The 20,135-nt window shown below is 41.5% G+C and overlaps 1 protein-coding gene across 5 annotated transcripts in view; it reads left to right on the top strand.

Annotated features, from left to right (window-relative positions):
- The window catches only part of ddr1 (discoidin domain receptor tyrosine kinase 1), a 67,554-nt gene that overhangs the window by 46,691 nt on the left and 728 nt on the right, over positions 1-20,135 (top strand). For 2 of the 5 annotated variants that reach the window (XM_077597823.1, XM_077597822.1), the window contains exons 9-19: positions 4,461-4,710; positions 6,085-6,216; positions 6,409-6,474; positions 8,616-8,782; positions 9,892-10,093; positions 11,740-11,847; positions 14,330-14,631; positions 16,312-16,439; positions 16,528-16,725; positions 18,453-18,720; positions 19,966-20,115. In XM_077597823.1, the coding sequence (XP_077453949.1) occupies positions 4,461-4,710; positions 6,085-6,216; positions 6,409-6,474; positions 8,616-8,782; positions 9,892-10,093; positions 11,740-11,847; positions 14,330-14,631; positions 16,312-16,439; positions 16,528-16,725; positions 18,453-18,720; positions 19,966-20,115 (1,971 nt within the window). The remainder of the gene's footprint in view (positions 1-4,460; positions 4,711-6,084; positions 6,217-6,408; positions 6,475-8,615; positions 8,783-9,891; positions 10,094-11,739; positions 11,848-14,329; positions 14,632-16,311; positions 16,440-16,527; positions 16,726-18,452; positions 18,721-19,965; positions 20,116-20,135) is intronic. The other 3 variants (XM_077597824.1, XM_077597826.1, XM_077597825.1) reach the window with 3 other exon arrangements.

A 20,135-nucleotide genomic window follows, 5' to 3' on the forward strand; every position in this document is an offset into this window, starting at 1 on the left:
GGCCATGTTTGGTCTACATTAATTACGATATTCGAGGGATTACTGTACACACATCTAACCCTTTTGAATGGGAGGCCTGACGGCGAATAATTGGACGTCTATCCCCATCAATGGCAGCCAGTGAAAAGAAAACACGGATTGTTTTCCTCTCTGAGTGTCTTATAAGTGGTAAATTTTATGGAAGCCAGCATTGTAGCCTGCAAGTATTGAGCTCACTTTGTCTTGAGAGAGAAAAAGAAGTACTAGAATCCTTCAATTGTCCCTCAAGAGAGTGGATTCACTTTGCCTCCATTCTTATACTCCATACACACAAGCTTAGGGAAAGGCTTATTTACTTCTAGTTTTGGATTCGGAGGCTTAAAGCTAGCAAAATGTCGGATTGCATTTCCATTTTTTTTTTGTTTTTCATTTCAATCTGATCTTTGCATTCCCACCGGAACCTCTCTGCGGGTTCCGACACCCCTATTTTTAAACAAACTGAATTGGGTACCTCGGCAATTGTTCAATTTTCAATTTCCTGTCTGAATTGATTCACATCCCATCTCGGGGCGCAAGCCCCCCTTTAAAAAAAAAAAGGATTTATTTCCAGATGTTCTTTTTTTAAGTCACCACGTCATGACATGGATTGAATTCTGGAGTAACTCGGTGCATAAATTAAATCTACTCGGTCTTAAAATGCTTTAATGAACTTGTTTTATATATGCATTATAGTTATTTAGCGCTCTTAAAATTATTGCCATGTGCTTAGCAGAGATAAGAAGAACTGAATAACCTCATTATGCTAAGTCAAGCATCACGGCACCATGATGCAGTGTTTCCCAAACAATGTGAGCGATGGTCAGGTGTGCCGTAAGCATTTACATGGGTTCATAAATTGGAATATTCCTAGAAAAAATGTTAATATCTGATTGAAGTCTAACTACTATGAGATTACAATTGAAATAGGACGAACATTGCATCATAGATTGTACTATTACAAGATTCAAATCGTATAATGTTGAAATTTAAGTGTACAGTGGTACCTCGAGATACAAGTTTAATTTGGACTTTATAAAGGACTTCATATTTGGCGATATTGTTTTAAATTAGAAGATTTTCAGACTACAGGTCATGTGATCAGCGTAACCTCCAAAATACACTTGAATAAGGCAATTGACCAATGTTTTGTCTCTATGGGCACCAGTGGCGGTCCGTGCATTTTCTCGTAGCGCCTTCAACGGGTAAAATCCACTTCCTAGCAGCATTTAGTGATTAAATACAAACACTGGAGCTTTTCATATATCAGAACCGGGCCCACAATTGAAATATTATTTAGGAATATAGCCATATTTTACTCACCAAAAATCCTTTTTAACTGTAGTACACAATATCCATCCTCCTTTCTTCTTTCTTCCTTCTTTTCTATCGCCATCGAAGCTAATGCTGAAAGTCGAGCCTGTCCTGTCGTATTTCTGGCATAGTCCGTCTTGAAAATGGCTTTAAATCTACACAACAATCGATTTGCTTGTGCACCTCGCGAGCTCCGGATACAGTTTGTTAGCTCTGCACGCTCCAGATACAGTTTGGTAGCTCTGGCTAATCACTAGCCAATCATAGTTGGTGAAAGCGATGACATATCCCTACGCCTGCGAGAAGGCATTGTGGTGTTGCCAACTCAAAATCTGATTGGTTAAAGCAACAGTCTTATCGACGCTTGTTTAATGCAGCAGAGCCTGCAGAACTGACTGTGAAGGCCTTGAGGCAGATTTCTGACCCTGGCAACAAATAATGGCTGAAACGTGATTGGTTAAATACTTCAATATGAAAACACACATCTGGAAGCAGTGCAACCAGGGGGAAAAGCAATGAAAGGAAGCTAACAGACCATTTGGGATTATTTAATAAGTATTGATGGACAAAATATAATTAACATCAGTCTGAGATTCAGATATTTCTTAGGCCAGCAGAGAAGGCCTTGAAGTTCCTGACAGCCCGCCACTGATGGGCACACATAAAAAACTTTTTTTTTAAAATCTACAAACTGGAAAAATCCACCATAACTTCTGGCTCCATTTTTACCAAGCACGTTAATATTTTCTGGATCGTTTGATTGACAGCGAGTTCAAAAAAGTTAGCGCAATTATGCTATTCAAAAAAAAAAGAGAAGCCTCTCCTTTAATGAGCGTTGAATATATAAAAGCCCTCAGCCACTATTAATTTTGTACGCAGCAATATTTTCCTGACTTTCCTTTCCAATGAAAAAGATTTTCACTTCACCCAGCCTCATTATTATTTAACAGTGTGTTATTTTTGTAGCAAATCAAATGAAACTGCTGCGAGAACAGCGTGTCCTGTTGTGTTATACGGCGAGATGCGTTCTGCTGACAAGCTTTGTGTTTTTGTTATCGTCCCATTATGGTCAGCATTCACCGCATGCTCTCCTTGTTATTGTAATAAATCCTCAAGTTGTGCACGCATTGTTTTTAGTGGAACACCAATTCTTTTCTTTGTAACGCTCGCAATGTTTTTTTTTTTTTTTTTAAAGCTTAGGCCATTTCCTGGATTTCCCCGACGAGGCTTTCCAACGCTAACCTTAGCTGATGGGGACGTTGTGGTCGAGAGCGGGAACGCATTGATTATAACAAAGTTACTTGAAGTGCACCCGATTAGGAGTTTGACCTCGTGTGTTAAACTGAACTTCTTTAAACAAAAGGGATTACAGTGGTACCTCGACATACGAGCATTTCTAGATACGAGTAAAATTTAGAGCAAATAATTCTCTAGATACGAGAAAAATTTCGAGATAAGGAAAGCCAGGTGGCCAAGACATGAGAGGCTGTTTAGCATTGTAGCGCACTGTCTTTTTTGCCGCATCTCTTTCGTGTATAACAGTTATCTACGAGGACTGGGCAGAGCGTTGCATTTTTTTCAGTGTTTTTTTCCCGTCACTCAGCGCAAATGGCGGAACAATCGATATTACGAGAAGTATATATTACTTCTCGCTGGCAAGTGGTCGTGCGTTATCCTATTGTGAGGACATTTGCCTGCATCATTTTCGGAATATTTTGAATACAAACTAAAAAAAAAAAACTTGATATTGACTGAAAGTCAGTGTGGAGGCGGGGCAAACAGCCAACCCGGCCGGCCGGGAGCAGAAAGGTATCAAACTTAAATACAGAATTAAATTTAGTGTAAGGTTAGATTAAATTTATTTTTGTGTGTCTGCATCGTAATCCAAGGTCATTTAAATTTGTTTGTTATGTTACGAGCATGTTGCCGTACAAAAAGCGCCTCCCCCTCTCTCTCTGCCCCCTTCGAAATCCGTCTAATTTTACTACTATTAAACACATTTTAGTAATATTAAATGTTTATATTAATCCAAGTTAATTTAAATTTGTTTCTTCGGTTACAAGTGCGTTGTCGTGGAAAGTCCCGCGAAATCCATCTAATTTTAGTTCTCATAAACACATTTTATTACTTAAATCACTCGTTATTTATTACTTTGTCAATAGACGGCGAATTAGAAGAAATAAAACTTTTTCCAATCCAATATCCTGTTTTTGGTGTTTTTTCAGAGGGTTGGAACAAATTAATTTGTTTTTAGTTCATTTCAATGGGAAACTTTCGTTCGAGTGACGAGAATATCGACATACGAGCTCCGTCCCGGAACGAAATAAGCTCATATCTCGAGGTACCACTGTAACAAAGTTACTTCACGTGCACCTGATTAGGATTCTGACCATGTGTGTTAAACTGCACTTCTTTAAACAAAAGGGATTACTTTTTTTCCCCCATAGGAGTCATGAGACTTTAGTTTTTGTCCTTGGGGATTTATTTTTTTTTGCGCAAGCGGCGCAACCTGGGCCCAAGCGTGCACGTTTGTTCAACATGTGGCGCAGCTGTTTGCTTCACATGTGGATACGGTTAACGTTGACAGGCTCAGAATTAAGTGCGAGGTTAACAACGCGCAACCTCTGCGGCCTGCGGATCGTCATCTGTTACATTCGCGGCGCTAAGATGGACAATTTTCTCATTCATTTTCTGACACAAGGGTTGCGGGGGGTGCTGGAGCCTGTCCCGGCTGGCGAGGGACACCCTGATTCCTTGGCCAGACAATCGCAGGGCACCAGGAGATGGAAAACCATTCACGCTTGTACCCCAGGTGACAGTCGTGCAAAATTTAGCTGAGGACAAACCAATAAATCAAATAAATCACGGGATTCTTCGATTGACTTTTGACTCGGAGTTCTGCTCAAGCACTTGTCAGTCCACTCGCTTCTTTCCCCGTCTGCTGCGTTCTCGTCGAATTCATCAGCGGCGACTCCAGATTCTCCTCGGCGTCTTCCAAAAGCAATCAAGGCAGCCAGAAATGAGAACCTGTGGGACTTTTTCGTCTCTTAATTGAATCCGCGATCGGGCCCAGAAGCTTTCCCCAAGTGAGAAATAAAATTGGATCTCATTTGTCTGTCTTCTACTTTCAGGTGCACGGCAACAATCGTCACACGCAGGGCGTGCGGGTGTTCAACAAGGTGGAGTGCGTGTTCAAGGCCGGCCTCTTGCGGCCCTGGACGGCCCCGCCCCTCGTCCTGCCCGTGCCCCTGGACGACCTGAAGGACCCTTCGGCTCGGAGCGTCTCGCTGCCGTTGGACGGCCACCAGGCCCACTTGCTGCGCTGCAACTTTTACTTCACCGACAGATGGCTGCTTCTCAGTGAGATCTCCTTCATCTCTGGTAAGAACGTAAGCGCCCATGGGAGTTTAAATTGATGAACGCTCGTTTGGGGTAACAAGCTGCCTGGCTTATATTCAATCAATCAATATTACAGTGGTACCTCGATATACGAGCTTAATTCGTTCCGGGACGGAGCTCGTATGTCGATTTACTCGTAACTCGAATGAATGTTTCCCATTGAAAGGAACTAAAAACAAATTAATTCGTTTTCAACCCTCTGGAAAAAACACCCAAAACAGGATATTGGATTGGAAAAACATTTTTATTTGCTTTAATTCGCCATCTATTAACAAAGTAACAAATAACTAGTGGTCTAATAGTACTAAAATGTGTTTAATAGTACTAAACTTAGACAGAGAGACTTGAAAAGGTCACAGGGGTCAGAAATATGGTGATGCTTTGAGTTTGGCTGCTTAGGTGAAAATCTGCTCTGAGTGCTCAAGTATTTGTTGTATTTATTTTTATACATGTTTTATTTCAGTGCTTGGTCAATTTGAACACTTTTTATTTGATTTGATTTTTTTTTCTTGAATACACAATACAGTGGTACCTTGAGATACGAGCTTAATTCGTTCCGGGACTGAGCTCGTATGTCGATTTACTCGTAACTCAAATCAACGTTTCCCATAGAAATGAACTAAAAACAACTTAATTCGTTTTCAACCCTCTGAAAAAAACACCAAAAATAGGATATTGGATTGGAAAAAATGTTTTAATTCTTCTATTTTGCCATCTATTAACAAAGTAACACATAACTAGTGGTTTAATAGTAATAAAATGTGTTTAATAGTACTAAAATTAGACGGATTTCAAAGGGGGGAAAGAGAGAGACTGACAGGGAGAGGGGGGAGCGCTTTTTGCACGGCAACACGCTCGTAATATAACAAACAAATTTTAATGAACTTGGATTATGATGCAGACACACTCAAAAATATGTTTAATCTAACCTTATACTAAACCACGTTAAAAATTGCAAGAACACGTTAAAAATTGCAAGAATACGTAAAAAATGGCAAGAATACGTTAAAATGGCCAGAATACGTTCAAAATTGCGAGAACATGTTAAAAAATGTTTTTTTTCCAATCCAATATCCTGTTTTGGGTGTTTTTTCAGAGGGTTGGAACTAATTAATTAGTTTTTAGTTCATTTCAATGGGAAATGTCCGTTCAAGTTAAGAGAATATCGACATAGGCGCTCAGTCTCGGAACGAATGAAGCTCTTATCTCGAGGTACCACTGTACTCTGTTACACTGTGATATCCAAAGCTAACCTTAACCAAAAATTTCCCCTTCACTATGATGATAATACTCATTTTTTTAGCCTTTGTTACAGTGTTTCATTTTAAATAAACAATGTTCATCCTTTCAATCCAGAACCATTGAAAAAGGACGTGACACCGGAAAGTGGTCCCAAGACTCCCACCTCTAGCGTCTCTCCTCCCCTCAATCCCACCACTCCTCCGACCCCGAACGGCGGCGGCGCCAACGCCACCGCCATGGCTTCCGGTGAGTCCAACCCTCCCCCCGGACGCCCTCCTCCTCAATTTTCCCATCATCACCCAACATGCCCGAGCCCTCTCTTTATCTTTCTTTGCTGGAGTTGTCCGCCTCATTCTTTCTCTTCTCCCTCACCACCTGCAACCATTTACTCCCCCCTCCCCCTCCTCTTTTGTCCATCTCCACCTCCTAATCATCCAGCACCTCCTCCCACCGCCAGCCCCACCACGTTCAAGATGGACACCACTGCTAATTGGACGCTGTCAGGTGAGACAAAGGGAGGATGAATGCAGGGAGGGGTAGTGGCTGCCATATCAATGCGCTTCCTGCTCCCCCCCCCCCCCCCGCTAAGTGGAGGAGGACTAATACAGTGGTACCTCGAGATACGAGCTTAATTCGTTCCGGGACTGAGCTCGTATGTCGATATTCTCGTCACTCGAACGAACGTTTCCCATTGAAATGAACTAAAAACAAATTCATTCGTTCCAACCCTCTGAAAAAACACCAAAAACAGGATATTGGATTGGAAAAAAATGATTTATTTCATCTAATTCGCCATCTATTAACAAAGTAACACATAACTAGTGGTTTAATATTACTAAAATGTGTTTAATAGTACTAAAATTATACAGATTTCGAAGGGGGGAAAGAGAACGAAGGGCGGAGGGGCGGGGCACTTTTTGCATGGCAACACGCTCGTAACATAAACAAATTGAAATGAACTTGGATTACGATGCAGACACACTCAAAAATAAGTTTAATCTACCCTTACACTAAACTTAATTCTAATTACTAGCGATCGCTACGCCATTCGCGCTGAGTGACGGAAAAAAAACACTGAAAAAAATGCAACGCTCCGCCCAGTGCTCGTAGATATCTGTTATACACGAAAAAGATGTGGCAAAAAAATAGTGTGCTACAATGATAAACAGCCTCTCATGTCATGGCCACCTGGCTTTCTCGTATCTCGAAATTTTTCTCGTGTCTCGGGCGAATTATTTGCTCGAAATTTTACTCGTATCTCGAAATGCTCGTATGTCGGGGTGCTCGTATGTCGAGGTACCACTGTAGTTGGGATTTATGGCCAACATTGTGTTGACATTCTGATAAGCTTGCGGGGGAGACTGACCGTCTTGTCTTTCTTTGCATTGGTGTTTGTTCTCGCATACCTGTGTGCGCCTCGTGCCCTTTGGAGGAGATTAAATGACCTCTGATTTTTATACGTGGCTGTGAACATAAGGAGGCATTCTTTTCCCAAAACCAGGGTTGCGTGCTATGCATCATTCATTCCTTATCACATGTAACCTGATGAACTGGGTTTGGATTTTGTGTCTGTGCGTGTTATCTGTATTGCACGTCAAGGTTAGTTTGGATTTTTCATTTCAGTTTTTGTGTTTTCTTTTTTCCTCTGGCTCAGTTAGTTTGAAATACATAGTTTTTTTTTTAATGGATTTGCCAGTTGGTATTAATTTTTCATTTTTCTTGATTCAATTTCGTTGAGCTTGGGGTTTTGGTTCGGTTTTTATTGGTTTTATTAGAAGTAAAAAAGGTAAAATATTTTCTTATACTTTCTTAATACGTCTTGGAAGAGTCATTCTGTTAAATATATTGTTCTTGGGTTGGATTGGACATCTTTTTCACTTTTCAACTATAATTACTATTTTTTTCATAGTAAACACAATACACTTTTAGAGTAGAATAATAGATAATAGAATTGAATAATAATAAAATATAAGAGGAAAAAGATAGGATAAGGTAGGGTAGAATAGGATTAAATAGTATTACTATAATATAGAATAGGACAATTATGATATGTAGAAGTGGGCGAGTGGTTATTACAAGGGTGTCAGACTCGGTTTCAGGTTCGCGGGCCGCGTTAACGTCAACTCGATTTCATTTTCATTTAGATATAATATTTAGATTTTTTTTTTAATGAATGGATTAAAAGAACTGGATTAAAAGCCCTGGATATTCAGTTTTTTTATAGATCTAATACAATGTTCATTTTAGCTTTTTTGATATATTTTTAGATTTTACAAAATGATTTTTGAACTAAAAACACAGAAAAAATGAATTAAAAAAGGACAATTATTGATTTAAAAGGGGGAAAATCAGGAAATTTAATATACATCTATACTCTTCATTTGAATTTGATCCTAAAACAGAAAGTCGCCACTCATGATTGACTTTCCCGGGCCACACAAAATGATGCGGTGGGCCAGATTTGGCCCCCGGGCCGCCACTTTGACACATCTGGGTTAGTGCATTGGCCTCACACTAAGTTTTTATTGGTAATTTAGTTTTTATCCATTTTCAGTTCACAAATGTTTTGGTCATTTCGTCCATTTTCCTTAACAATAACCTTCCTACACGTACACTATGTCAACTTTTCTCTCCCTTTTTTGCAGGTTCCGAGTTGGCCGCCGTCTCCCCGAGGGCGGGGCTTCCGGTGGCGAAGGACGACAGTAGCAATACAGCCATTCTGATTGGCTGCCTGGTGGGCATCATTCTCTTGCTGCTGGCCGTTATTGCCGTCATTCTGTGGAGACAGTACTGGAAGAAACTACTGGGAAAGGTGCGATTCAAATTGCGGGGTATTTTGACTGACTGGCCCAAATCTGCCCAATGTTTTTTATTTACCGTATTTTAAAGACTATTCGGCACATCGTATTTGTAGCCGCAGGGTCAATAACGAGTGCTATTTCTCTATTTTACACACACACAGGACGCACCGCTTTTAAAGACGCAGCCAGGCATGGCATATATATATTATTTATGGATGATTATCGAACCGTAATAGCGCTGTCTACGGAGGCAGACCCAGACGCTATTTCCGGTGCGCAGTGACTGCTAGGATATATAGTCCTTTTGTCAATACACCCAGGTTGACGGCTGTGATAACTTTGCACTAATAGTATCAATATACTACAACGGCGAACATACTAATTTGGTGCCACATGCACCAAATGCATGCTACACCCGCACGCCAAAAACACGTTTTTAAAAAGCCAACAGAAGCAAGACTGAGTTTGGTTGTACTTTATTTAGCCATTTTACAATGTACTCACGTCATCATCACCCACAAATCCATCAAAGTCCTCATTTTCTGTGTCCAAATTGAACAATTGTCCATCGAAAATGCTGAGTTTAATACGTTCGTCCAGGCGGCCACAATCCATAGCTAGCTAGTAGCTAGCATAACTATTCCAAGGCTGTCTTCCATGGTTCGCAACTGTGTTGATGCCGATCGCCAGGCCACAATTAATTCACAAATAGTAGCTAGCTAGTAGCTAGCATAACTATTCCAAGGCTGTCTTCCATGCTTCGCAACTGTGTTGATGCCGATCGCCAGGCCACAATCCATTCGCAAATAGTAGCTAGCTAGTGTTGATGCCGATCGCCAGGCCACAATCCATTGGGTGTATTGACAAAAAAAAACGATATATCCCAGCAGTCACTGCGCAGTACTTTATCTACGGGAAAATAGTAGTCGGGGGCTGCTTGCTGTAGTTGTCCTATCGACTGATTTATTTTATTTTATTGTGATAACAATTTTAGTATTGGTCCATATACAAAGCGCACTGGATTATAAGGCGCCCTGTCTATTTTGGAGAAAATTTAAGATTTATGTGCGCCTTATAGTCGTGAAAATACGGTATTTTTTAATTATTTTTTATTTGGTAGGCTCAAAGTGGTCTGTCGGGCGACGAACTGCGCGTTCACCTGTCGGTTCCGTCGGACAACGTTGTCATCAACAACACGCACAGCTACTCCAGCCGCTATCAGCGCATACACACCTTTCCCGACGACCCCGAACGAGAGGGCGAAAGCGAATACCAGGAGCCCAGCGCTCTGCTGCACCCGAGGGATCACCGAGACAGCACAGGTAACCCTTAAAGTCACAGGCACCACAAAAAAAAATGAACCACACATGCGGCATGGAGACATGCTCTTTGTCCTCAGATGAAGGCGAGCGTCCGCAAGCTTTGATGCTCTTGGAGTGAAATGCCAGTAGAAAACATAAGAATGTGTGGATAAAAGTATTGGGACACCTAGCGATAAAAAAAATTAAAAAAAATACAGCTTCATTCAGTGATCTAGATCTTAACGCAGTATATTTGAGTATGAAATTGTTTTGCCAGTACCTCGAGATACGAGTTTAATTCGTTCCAGGACTGAGCTCGTATGTCGATATTCTCGTAACTCAAACGAACGTTTCCCAATAAAATGACCTAAAAACAAATTAATTCGTTCCAACCCTCTGAAAAATACACTCTTTTTTGCCGCATCTCTTTGGTGTATAACAGATATCTACGAGCACTGGGCAGAGCGTTGCATTTTTTCAGTGTTTTTTTACGTCACTCAGCGCGAAATACGGACCGATCGCTAATACGAGGAGTATATATCACTTCTCGTTGGCTGCTCATAAGAACATCAGGGGCACTGGCTCGCAACTCCCTCTTTGTAATGTCTCTGCGAGCACTGGGCGGAGCGCTGCATTTTTTTCAGTGTTTTTTTTCCGTCACTCAGCGCGAATGGCGTAGCGATCGCTAGTAATTTGAATTAGGTTTAGTGTAAGGTTAGATTAAATTTATTTTTGAGTGTGTCTGCATCGTAATCCAAGTTCATTTAAATTTGTTTATTATGAAACGAGCATGTTGCCGTGCAACGAGCGCCCCCCCTCCTTCAAAATCCATATAATTTTAGTACTGTTAAACACATTTTAGTACTATTAAACCACTAGTTATGTGTTACTTTGTTAATAGATGGCGATAAGAAGAAATAAAACATTTTTTTCCAATCCAATTTCCTGTTTTGGTGTTTTTTCAGAGGGTTGGAACAAATTAATTCATTTTTAGTTCATTTCAATGGGAAACGTTCATTCGAGTGATGAGAATATCGACATACGAGCTCCGTCCTGGAACAAATTAAGCTCATATCTTGAGGTACCACTGTATTTAGCAAGTGCTAAGGATGACCTTTGCGACATGACTTAAAAAAAAGTGTCCCGATACTTTTGTCCTGAGACCTGTTTAGGAAAACCCTGATTTCTTTCTAGCGTGACGTATTTTCACCAGCACCGTGCGCACAAGTAAGCCAAAGGCACTTGGAAGCCTTCCTGTGTGGGAATGCAATGCTCAAGAGGGGCACAAAGCGCCTTTTGTTCTTGGGCTGAAAAAGAGAAACTAACATGAAAAGGAGACCACGAATGAGGGAGGGCATGCCACCGCGGGAGGTCGCCACTTAGTCTCCGCCAGGTTCTTTTGCTTTTCCAATAACCCGAGTAACTCAAAAAACAAAATAAGATTTCTCCCAATTGTGTTGTTTTTGTTTTGCTCACCCGCCTTGTTGTGTTGCCTCTTTCTTGCATCCCATCTTCCTCTTGATTTATCAGTCACCACATGCTAACAGTACCTTATTTTGTTTTGTTCTGTCTCTACTTTATGCGGTGCCCCGCCTCGTCTTGTGTGTGTTTGTGTGTGTCGTGTGTGTTTGTGTGTGTGTTGTGTGTGTGTGTTTGTGATCTCCCAGCCTTGCTGTTAAACAACCCGGCCTATCACCTGTTCCTGTCAGATCACAGGAAAGGCTCCAGGCCCAGCAACTGTCAGGCTCAGGAAAAGAGTCTCAATGTGCCTTATGGTAAGACGCCGCGGATTGGGCCGGCCGCAATACGAGAAACGCTGCGCTCTCCCCCTTTTACTTTTTCTATCCGTCAAGGTCGTTGCTGTCATTTGGATTCTCGCCTTGCATGCGCCTGACTTGACTCCTATTTTTTTTAACTCTTGCCTTGTGTGGTGGTGGCTTAGTTCTAATCGAATGCATTCTCACCTTCAGCCTGAATTGGATGCGCTCTTCTCTAGTTGATTTGTCTGCCATCGCTCTTCTCGCAGGACTCGAATTAAGATCTGGGTTGTTTGCATTTTTATCGGATTTATCGAAGCTGCTGTCTTAATTAACTTGTACAGTGGTACCTCGAGATATGAGCTTCATTCGTTCCGGGACGGAGCTCGTATGTCGATATTCTCGTCACTCGAACGAACGTTTCCCATTGAAATGAACTAAAAACTAATTAATTGGTTTCAACTCTCTGAAAAAACACCAAAAACAGGATATTGGATTGGAAAGAATGTTTTATTTCTTCTAATTCGCCATCTATTAACAAAGTAACACATAACTAGTGGTTTTAATAGTAATAAAATGTGTTTAATAGAACTAAAATTAGACGTATTTCAGGGGGACTTTAACTTAATCCACGGCAACGCACTCGTAACCGAGCAAACATTTAAATTAACTTGGATTAATATATACAGACACACTCAAACATACGTTTAATGTAACTTGACACAAAACTGAATTCTATTTTATTTTTTTTTACCTTCATTCTGGGCGGGTTAGCTGTTTGCCCCGCCTCCACCCTCACGTTTGCTATCGATGGGCTGTTTGCTGTTGTATTCCCTTCAAAATATACCGAAAATGATGCACACAAATGTCCTCACAATAGGATAAAGCACGACCACTTGCCAATGAGAAGTAGTCTTGAATGAGCGATCGCGGGAGCTAACAGGCTAAGGAAGGAAAAACACGAAAAAAAATGCAACAGCTCAGCCTACCCACGTATTGATTGTGGGTAATGAAGTTTTATTCTGAGAAAGGGTGCCATTGCCTATGGGTGTTGTGTGCACGAGTATACTTCATTACCCAGAAAGCCCTCTTTTTGCCCACGCATGCGCGTTGTGCGTTTTCTGGTCCATGTGTAGGAGAAACTCATCTGAAGAAACCATTTAGTGCTCGTAGATATCTGTTATACACGAAAGAGATGCGGCAAAAAAGATGCGTTACAATGATAAACAACCTCATGTCATGGCCACCTGGCTTTCTCACATCTCGAAATTTTTCTCGTATCTAGAGCGAATTATTTGCTCGAAATTTTACTCGTATCTCGAAATGCTCGTATGTAGAGCTGCTCGTATGTAGAGGTACAACTGTATTCAGTGGTTAATAAGTAGGGCTGGGCGATATACGGCCCATTACAGATAACATTCATTTAGGAATAACAAGGGCATGTACTGCCCTCCGCTGGACATAGTTCTAAATACAAGTACATTCTACAATGTGCTGGCAATTCTTTTATATTTTTAATTTTATCCTTGCTTTTAAAGTAGTAGCCATTTGGAGATCACGCAGAACAGTGCGTGACAGAAGAAATAGAGAAAATAAAATAGTAGTAACAGTAAGTACTACTGTAATGAAATTGTAAATCCAGAAATCCTACTCCAGAAAACTTACACCAGCATAGAAAACGTTGAGATTAATCTTTGAATGAAGGTTCTCAGCAAATCATTTTGAATATATATTTCCCCAAATAATGGGAAATTATTTAAAATGAAACTAGAAGTAAAAGTGTGTTCCATGGCATTTTCAGGTATTGTTCTCTAGAATTTCACAGAAGTCTTCTAGTGTTATTTTTTTTTCAGTGTCAGACATCAATCCCCAGCTTTGATAAATTACATTGCGTATCAAAATGGCTACTACTTTAGACGCAAGGATAAAATAAAAAATATAACAAATTGGCCGCACATTGTAGTACGTTACTTGTATTTAGAAATATGTCCAGCGGGGGGCAGTACATGCCCTTGTTATTTCTAAATGAATCTTATGTGTAACGGCCCGTGGGCCGAGGTTGAAAAACATGTACAGTATTTTCACGACTATAAGGCGTACTGCATTATAAGGCGCACCCTCAACAAATGACACATTTTATTTTTTTTCCCATATATAAAGCACACTGGATTATAAGGCACCCTGTCTATTTGGGAGAAAATTTAAGACTTAAGTGCGCCTAATAGTTGTGAAAATACGGTACACACACGATCCGGGGGCGGGGCGAGCACGCGAATATCATTTCGGCGAAACGTCCGTTCGGCGAACTGTCCGTCGGCGAAACGTCCGAGTACCCTCATCGAGGTTGCCTTTTTCTGAATGCTGGTCTTTTTTTTCCATTTTGTCATTTCCTTTACTGTTATAGCACCTGTCCCAGTTTTCCTTTTCCCACATATTTTCTGTCCTCTTCTCATCCGGACAGAGAAGATTTCAATTTAATGTCGTTGTCTTTCTCGACCAGCGTGCAGCGCCGAGCCGTCCCCGGAGAAGGGCTTCCCTCCGATGCAAGACGAGCCTCCGCCCTACCCGGGCTCGCCGCCGTACCCGGCCCTGTCGCCACCCGTGTCTCCGCCGCTGCCCCCCAGCGTGCCGCACTACGCCGAAGCCGACATTGTCAGCCTGCAGGGCGTGAGCGGAAACAACACCTACGCCGTGCCCGCCCTGGCCCCTTCCAGCCCGGGCGCCGACGCCGGACCCTTGCCCGAACTGTCGCGACAGTGTCTCATCTTCAAGGAGAAGCTCGGGGAGGGACAGTTTGGAGAGGTAAAAAAAAAAAACAGAATCAAATCATGAAAGTTTAACGCTATTTTGAGATACAGTGGTACCGCGAGATACGAGCTTAATTCGTTCCGGGACTGAGCTCGTATGTCGATATTCTCGTAACTCCAACGAACGTTTCCCATTGAAATGAACTAAAACACAAATTAATTCGTTCCAACCCTCTGAAAAAACACCCAAAACAGGATATTGGATTGGAAAAAATGTTTTAATTTTTCTAATTCGCCATCTATTAACAAAGTAACACATAACTAGTGGTTTAATATTACTAAAATGTTTTTAATAGTACTAAAATTAGATTTTGCAGAGAAGAGAGAGAGGGGGGTACTTTTTGCATGGCAACACGCTTGTAACATAACATAAACAAATTTAAATGAACTTGGATTACGATGCAGACACTCAAAAATAAATTTAATCTAACCTTACACTAAACTTAATTCTAATTTTGTATTTAAGTTTGATACCGGCCGGGTTGGCTGTATTTGCCCCGCCTCCACCCTCACGTTCGCTATCGATGTGCTGTTTGCTTTTGTATTCCCTTCAAAATATTCCGAAAATGATACACACAAATGTGCTCACAATAGGATAACGCACGACCACCAACGAGAAGTAATATATACTACAAGTACTAGCGATCTCTCCGCCATTCGCGCTGAGTGATGAAAAAAAAAACACTGAAAAAATGCAACGTCCGCCCAGTGCTCGTAGATATCTGTTATCCACGAAAGAGATGCGGCAAAAAAGACAGTGCGCTACAATGATAAACAGCTTCTCATGTCTTGGCCACCTGGATTTCTCGCATCTCGAAATTTGTCTCGTATCTAGAGATAATTATTTGCTCGAAATTTTATTCGTATCTCGAAATGCTCGTATGTCGAGGTGCTCGTATGTCGAGGTACCACTGTATCTTGTTGTCTGACAGCAAAGGGATCTTTTTTTTTAAAAAAAAGAGAGGTACAAAGTTGCCTGTCATCTTTGTATTCAAGGAAAAAAATGAGAATTATTTTTAGTGTAAAGGCAAGTGCACCAAAGTTATTTTTAAACTAGTTGTCATTGTTGCTGAGCAGAACCCTCTAAAATCCAAATGTGTCTTTTCTTATCTTAAGTAGTCAAAATGGCTTTTGGCATTTAATCATGGAATTTTAATTGAAGGAAAATCAGCTCTTTTTGCGGTCTTTTGAACAGCCAGTGATTGCACTTTTATTCTTCTTTACTAATCTCAGTCTAGATCATGTGTCAAAGTAGCGGCCCGGGGGCGAAATCTGGTCCGCCGCATCATTTTGTGTGGCCCGGGAAAGTCAATGATGAGTGCCGACTTTCTGTTTTAGGATCAAATTCAAATGAAGAGTTTAGATGTATGTTACATTTCCTGATTTTCCCCCTTTTAAATCAACAATTGTCATTTTTTAATCCATTTTTCTGTGGTTTTAGTTCAAAAATCCTTTTGCAAAATCTAAAAATATATTTTAAAAAAAGCTCAAATAAACATTGTTTTAGATCTATAAAAAAGCGGACTATTCAGGCCAGATTTGGCCCCCGGGCCGCCACTTTGACACATTGTCCAATAGTACAATAATAGTAAAAGTGTCAACAGTTATTCCACAATCTCAGTCAGTGTGATTGTCCCCAAAATAGCTAAAAATCTCTCCATTGTTTTTCTGAAAGGTTCACCTATGTGAAATCGAGAACCCCCATGACCTCCCCAACTTGGACTTCCCTTTCAACATACGAAAAGGTCGCCCTCTACTGGTAGCGGTCAAGATTTTGCGACCTGACGCGTCTAAAAATGCTAGGTTTGGATACCATTGCATTTTTACAATTCTCTCCCGATTTGTGACATTTTTCAATGTTATTCGGCATTTTTTTTCTCTTGACTGTTAGGAACGACTTTCTTAAGGAAGTGAAGATCCTTTCCCGCCTGAAGGACCCCAACATCATCCGTCTCCTGGGCGTTTGCGTCAGCAGCGACCCCCTCTGCATGGTCACCGAGTACATGGAGTGCGGGGACCTCAACCAGTATTTGTCCCAGCGCGTGCTATTGGACAAAAGCGGGCCTTCGCACACCACGCCTACCATCAGGTGGCCTTGATAATCTCGTACAGTGGTACCTCGACATACGATCGTAATCCGTTCCTAGACTGAGATCGTATGTCGAGGTTTTCGTAACTCGAGCCAACGTTTCCCATTGAAATGAATTGAAAAGAAATTAATTTGTTCCAACGCTCTGAAAAAACACCCAAAACAGGATATTGGATTGGAAAAAATGTTTTATTTCTTCTAATTTGCCATCTATTGACAAAGTAACACATAACTAGTGGTTTAATAGTAATAAAATGGGTTTAATATAACTAAAATTGGGTGGATTTCGCCGATGGGAGAGAGAGTCGCAGGGTTTTTTTTCACGACTACGCACTCGTAAACGGAACAAACAAATTTAAATGAACTTGGATTAATATATACAGACACACTCAAACATACGTTTAATGTAACTTTACACAAAACTGAATTCTAATTTAGTTTTAATCTTTTGTTTACCTTTGTTCTAGCCAGGTTAGCTGTTTGCCACGCCTTCACCCTCACGTTCGCTATCGATGGGCTGTTTGCTGTTGTACTCCCTTCAAAATATTCTGAAAATGATACACACAAATGTCCTCACAATAGGATAACGCACGACCACTTGCCAACGAGAAGTAGTCTTGAATTAGCGGTCGCTCCGCTGCTCATAAGAACATCAGGGGCACTGGCTCGCAACTCCCTTTTTGTAACATCTCTGGTCGCAACCGCTTTGAACCGTGTGGGGTCGATTGGTCACCGTCTTTTGGTTGCGGTCTTTTGGTTGCCACGACCGCGACAATAGGCGACCAAAAGACCGGCGACAAAACAAGGTAAAACAACACAGTCTACGCATCAATAAAAGCCAACAATGGCCATGAGCAGTTTCACTGAGCCCACGTGTGAGTATAGAAGAGTTTGTATGTACATGCGTTGTCCCTTTTAAGAAGCTACGTCCGTCAGGGTCTTAACAAGTTCTCCAACCAAAAACAATAAAAGTCCGGCAAATTTGGAGCTTTTCTTTAGCCTAATAATTAATAGGGCATTAAGTATGACTAAATAATAATTCGCAGTTTGTATTTAGGGAATTTTAGCAATTATTTAAATGGTAATTATCACTTACCTTCCGGGCGACCAAAAGACCTGCGACCAAAAGATCGGCGACCAAAAGACCGGCGACCAATCAACCGTGTACCCTTTGAATGGCGCCTATGAGAGAGTTGCGACCAGAGATACTATTACAAAGAGGGAGTTACGAGCCAGTGCCCCGATGTTCTTATGAGCATTGAACGAGAAGTAATATTATACTCCTTGTATTAGATAATAATAACAGGAAATGCAACAGCTCAGCTTACCCACATATTGATTGTGGGTAATGAAGTTTTATTCTGAGAAAGGTTAGCTATCGGTGTTGTGTGCACAAGTATACTTCATGACCCAGAAAGCCCTCTTTTTGCCTGCGCATGCGCGTTGTGCGTTTCCTGGTCGAAACTCGTCTGAATAAATCGTTCGGTGCTCGTAGATATCTGTTATACACGAAAGAGATGCGGCAAAAAAGACAGTGTACTACAATGATAAACCGCCTCATGTCTTGGCCTCCTGGCTTGGTCGCATCTCGAAATTTTGATCGTATCACGGGCAAATTATTCGATTGAAATTTTCGTCGTACCACGAGCATGTTGTATCACGAGGTACCACTGTACAGAAAAAAAATGTCTTAATTTTAATTTTTTTTCTTCTTCCACGCCCAACAGTTACCCAGCTCTCATCTCCATGGCCGGCCAGATCGCCTCGGGAATGAAGTTCCTGTCCTCGCTCAACTTTGTGCACCGCGACCTGGCCACCCGCAACTGCCTGGTGGGCGGCGAGAAGGGCGACGGCGACGACGACCCCGGCGGCGAGCGCCACATTAAGATTGCGGACTTTGGCATGAGTCGCAATCTGTATGCCGGAGACTACTACAGGATCCAAGGCCGGGCTGTGCTGCCCATTCGATGGATGGCCTGGGAGTGCATCCTTATGGTAAAATCTTAGATTGACCGCCTACTTTATTAACACACACCAATTTTAACGTGGGTTGGGGGGGCAATTTGAATATAAACAGAAATAAGAACAAATGTAAAGGGAGTTAAATCAATGCTCAATTATTTTGACCTTCGACCCTTTCTCTTATTATCGTATCACCTACCCAACTAATTGGCTTTAAATAAACTAATCCATTACCGTAAATTTCCTTTTCTTATCTCTGACCCCTGTGACTTTATTATCCCAAAATGTATTTCATACTCCTGGAAATGGGATCATAATCCCTTAATTCAAGGGTGTCAGACTCGGGTTGGTTCGCGGGCCGCTTTAACGTCAACTTGATTTCACGTGAGCCGGACCATTTTAGATATTTAGGTTTTTTTTTAAATAAATGGATTAAAAGAACTGGATTAAAAGCCCTGGATATTCAGTTTTTTTTATAGATCTAAAACAATGTTTATTTTAGCTTTTTTTAAATATATTTTTTTAGATTTTACAAAATGACTTTTGAACTAAAAACAGAAAAAATGGATTAAAAAATGACAATTATTGATTTAAAAGGGGGTAAATCAGAAAATGTAACATACATCTAAACTCTTCATTTGAATTTGATCCTAAAACAGAAAGTCTGCACTCATGATTTACTTTCCTGGGCCACACAAAATGATGCGGGGGGCCAGATTTGGCCCCCAGGCCGTCACTTTGACACATGTGCCTTAATTCATTCCTGAGTCGGAACTAGCTAGGTGCTTTTCCATGCCTCACAAACTATTTAGTTTTTTTTTAAGTTATCAAACCAGCCACGACTCGCGTTGAAAATTCTAATTTTGTTTTGATTTTTTTTACCTTCGTTCTGGCCAGGTTAGTGGTTTGCCACGCCTCCACCCTCACTTTCGCTATCGATGGGGTGTTTGCTGTTGTATTCCCTTCAAAATATTCCCAAAATGATGCACACAAATGTCCTCACAATAGGATAGCGCACGACCACTTCCCAACGAGAAGTAGTCTTGAATGAGCGATAGCGGGAGCTAACAGGCTAACGACGGAATAACGGCCTACCCACGTATTGATTGTGGGTAATGAAGTTTTATTCTGAGAAAGGGTGCCATTGGCTATCGGTGTTGTGTGCACGAGTATACTTCATTACCCAGAAAGCCCTCTTTTGGCCTTTTTCGTAGGTAGTGCTGCTCGTATGTAGAGGTACCACTGTAGTATAGTTTCTGAATTTGTTTGTTTGCTCAGGGCAAGTTCACCACGGCGAGCGACGTGTGGGCGTTCGGCGTAACGCTGTGGGAGATGCTGAGCGTGTGCCAAGAGCAGCCGTACTCCAACCTGACGGACGAACAAGTCATCGACAACGCCGGCGAGTTCTTCAGGGACCACGGCCGCCAGGTAGCCGCCCCCCCCCCCCC

Source organism: Stigmatopora argus, chromosome 4, assembly GCF_051989625.1.
Source record: "Stigmatopora argus isolate UIUO_Sarg chromosome 4, RoL_Sarg_1.0, whole genome shotgun sequence".
Taxonomy (NCBI): Eukaryota; Metazoa; Chordata; class Actinopteri; order Syngnathiformes; family Syngnathidae; genus Stigmatopora; species Stigmatopora argus.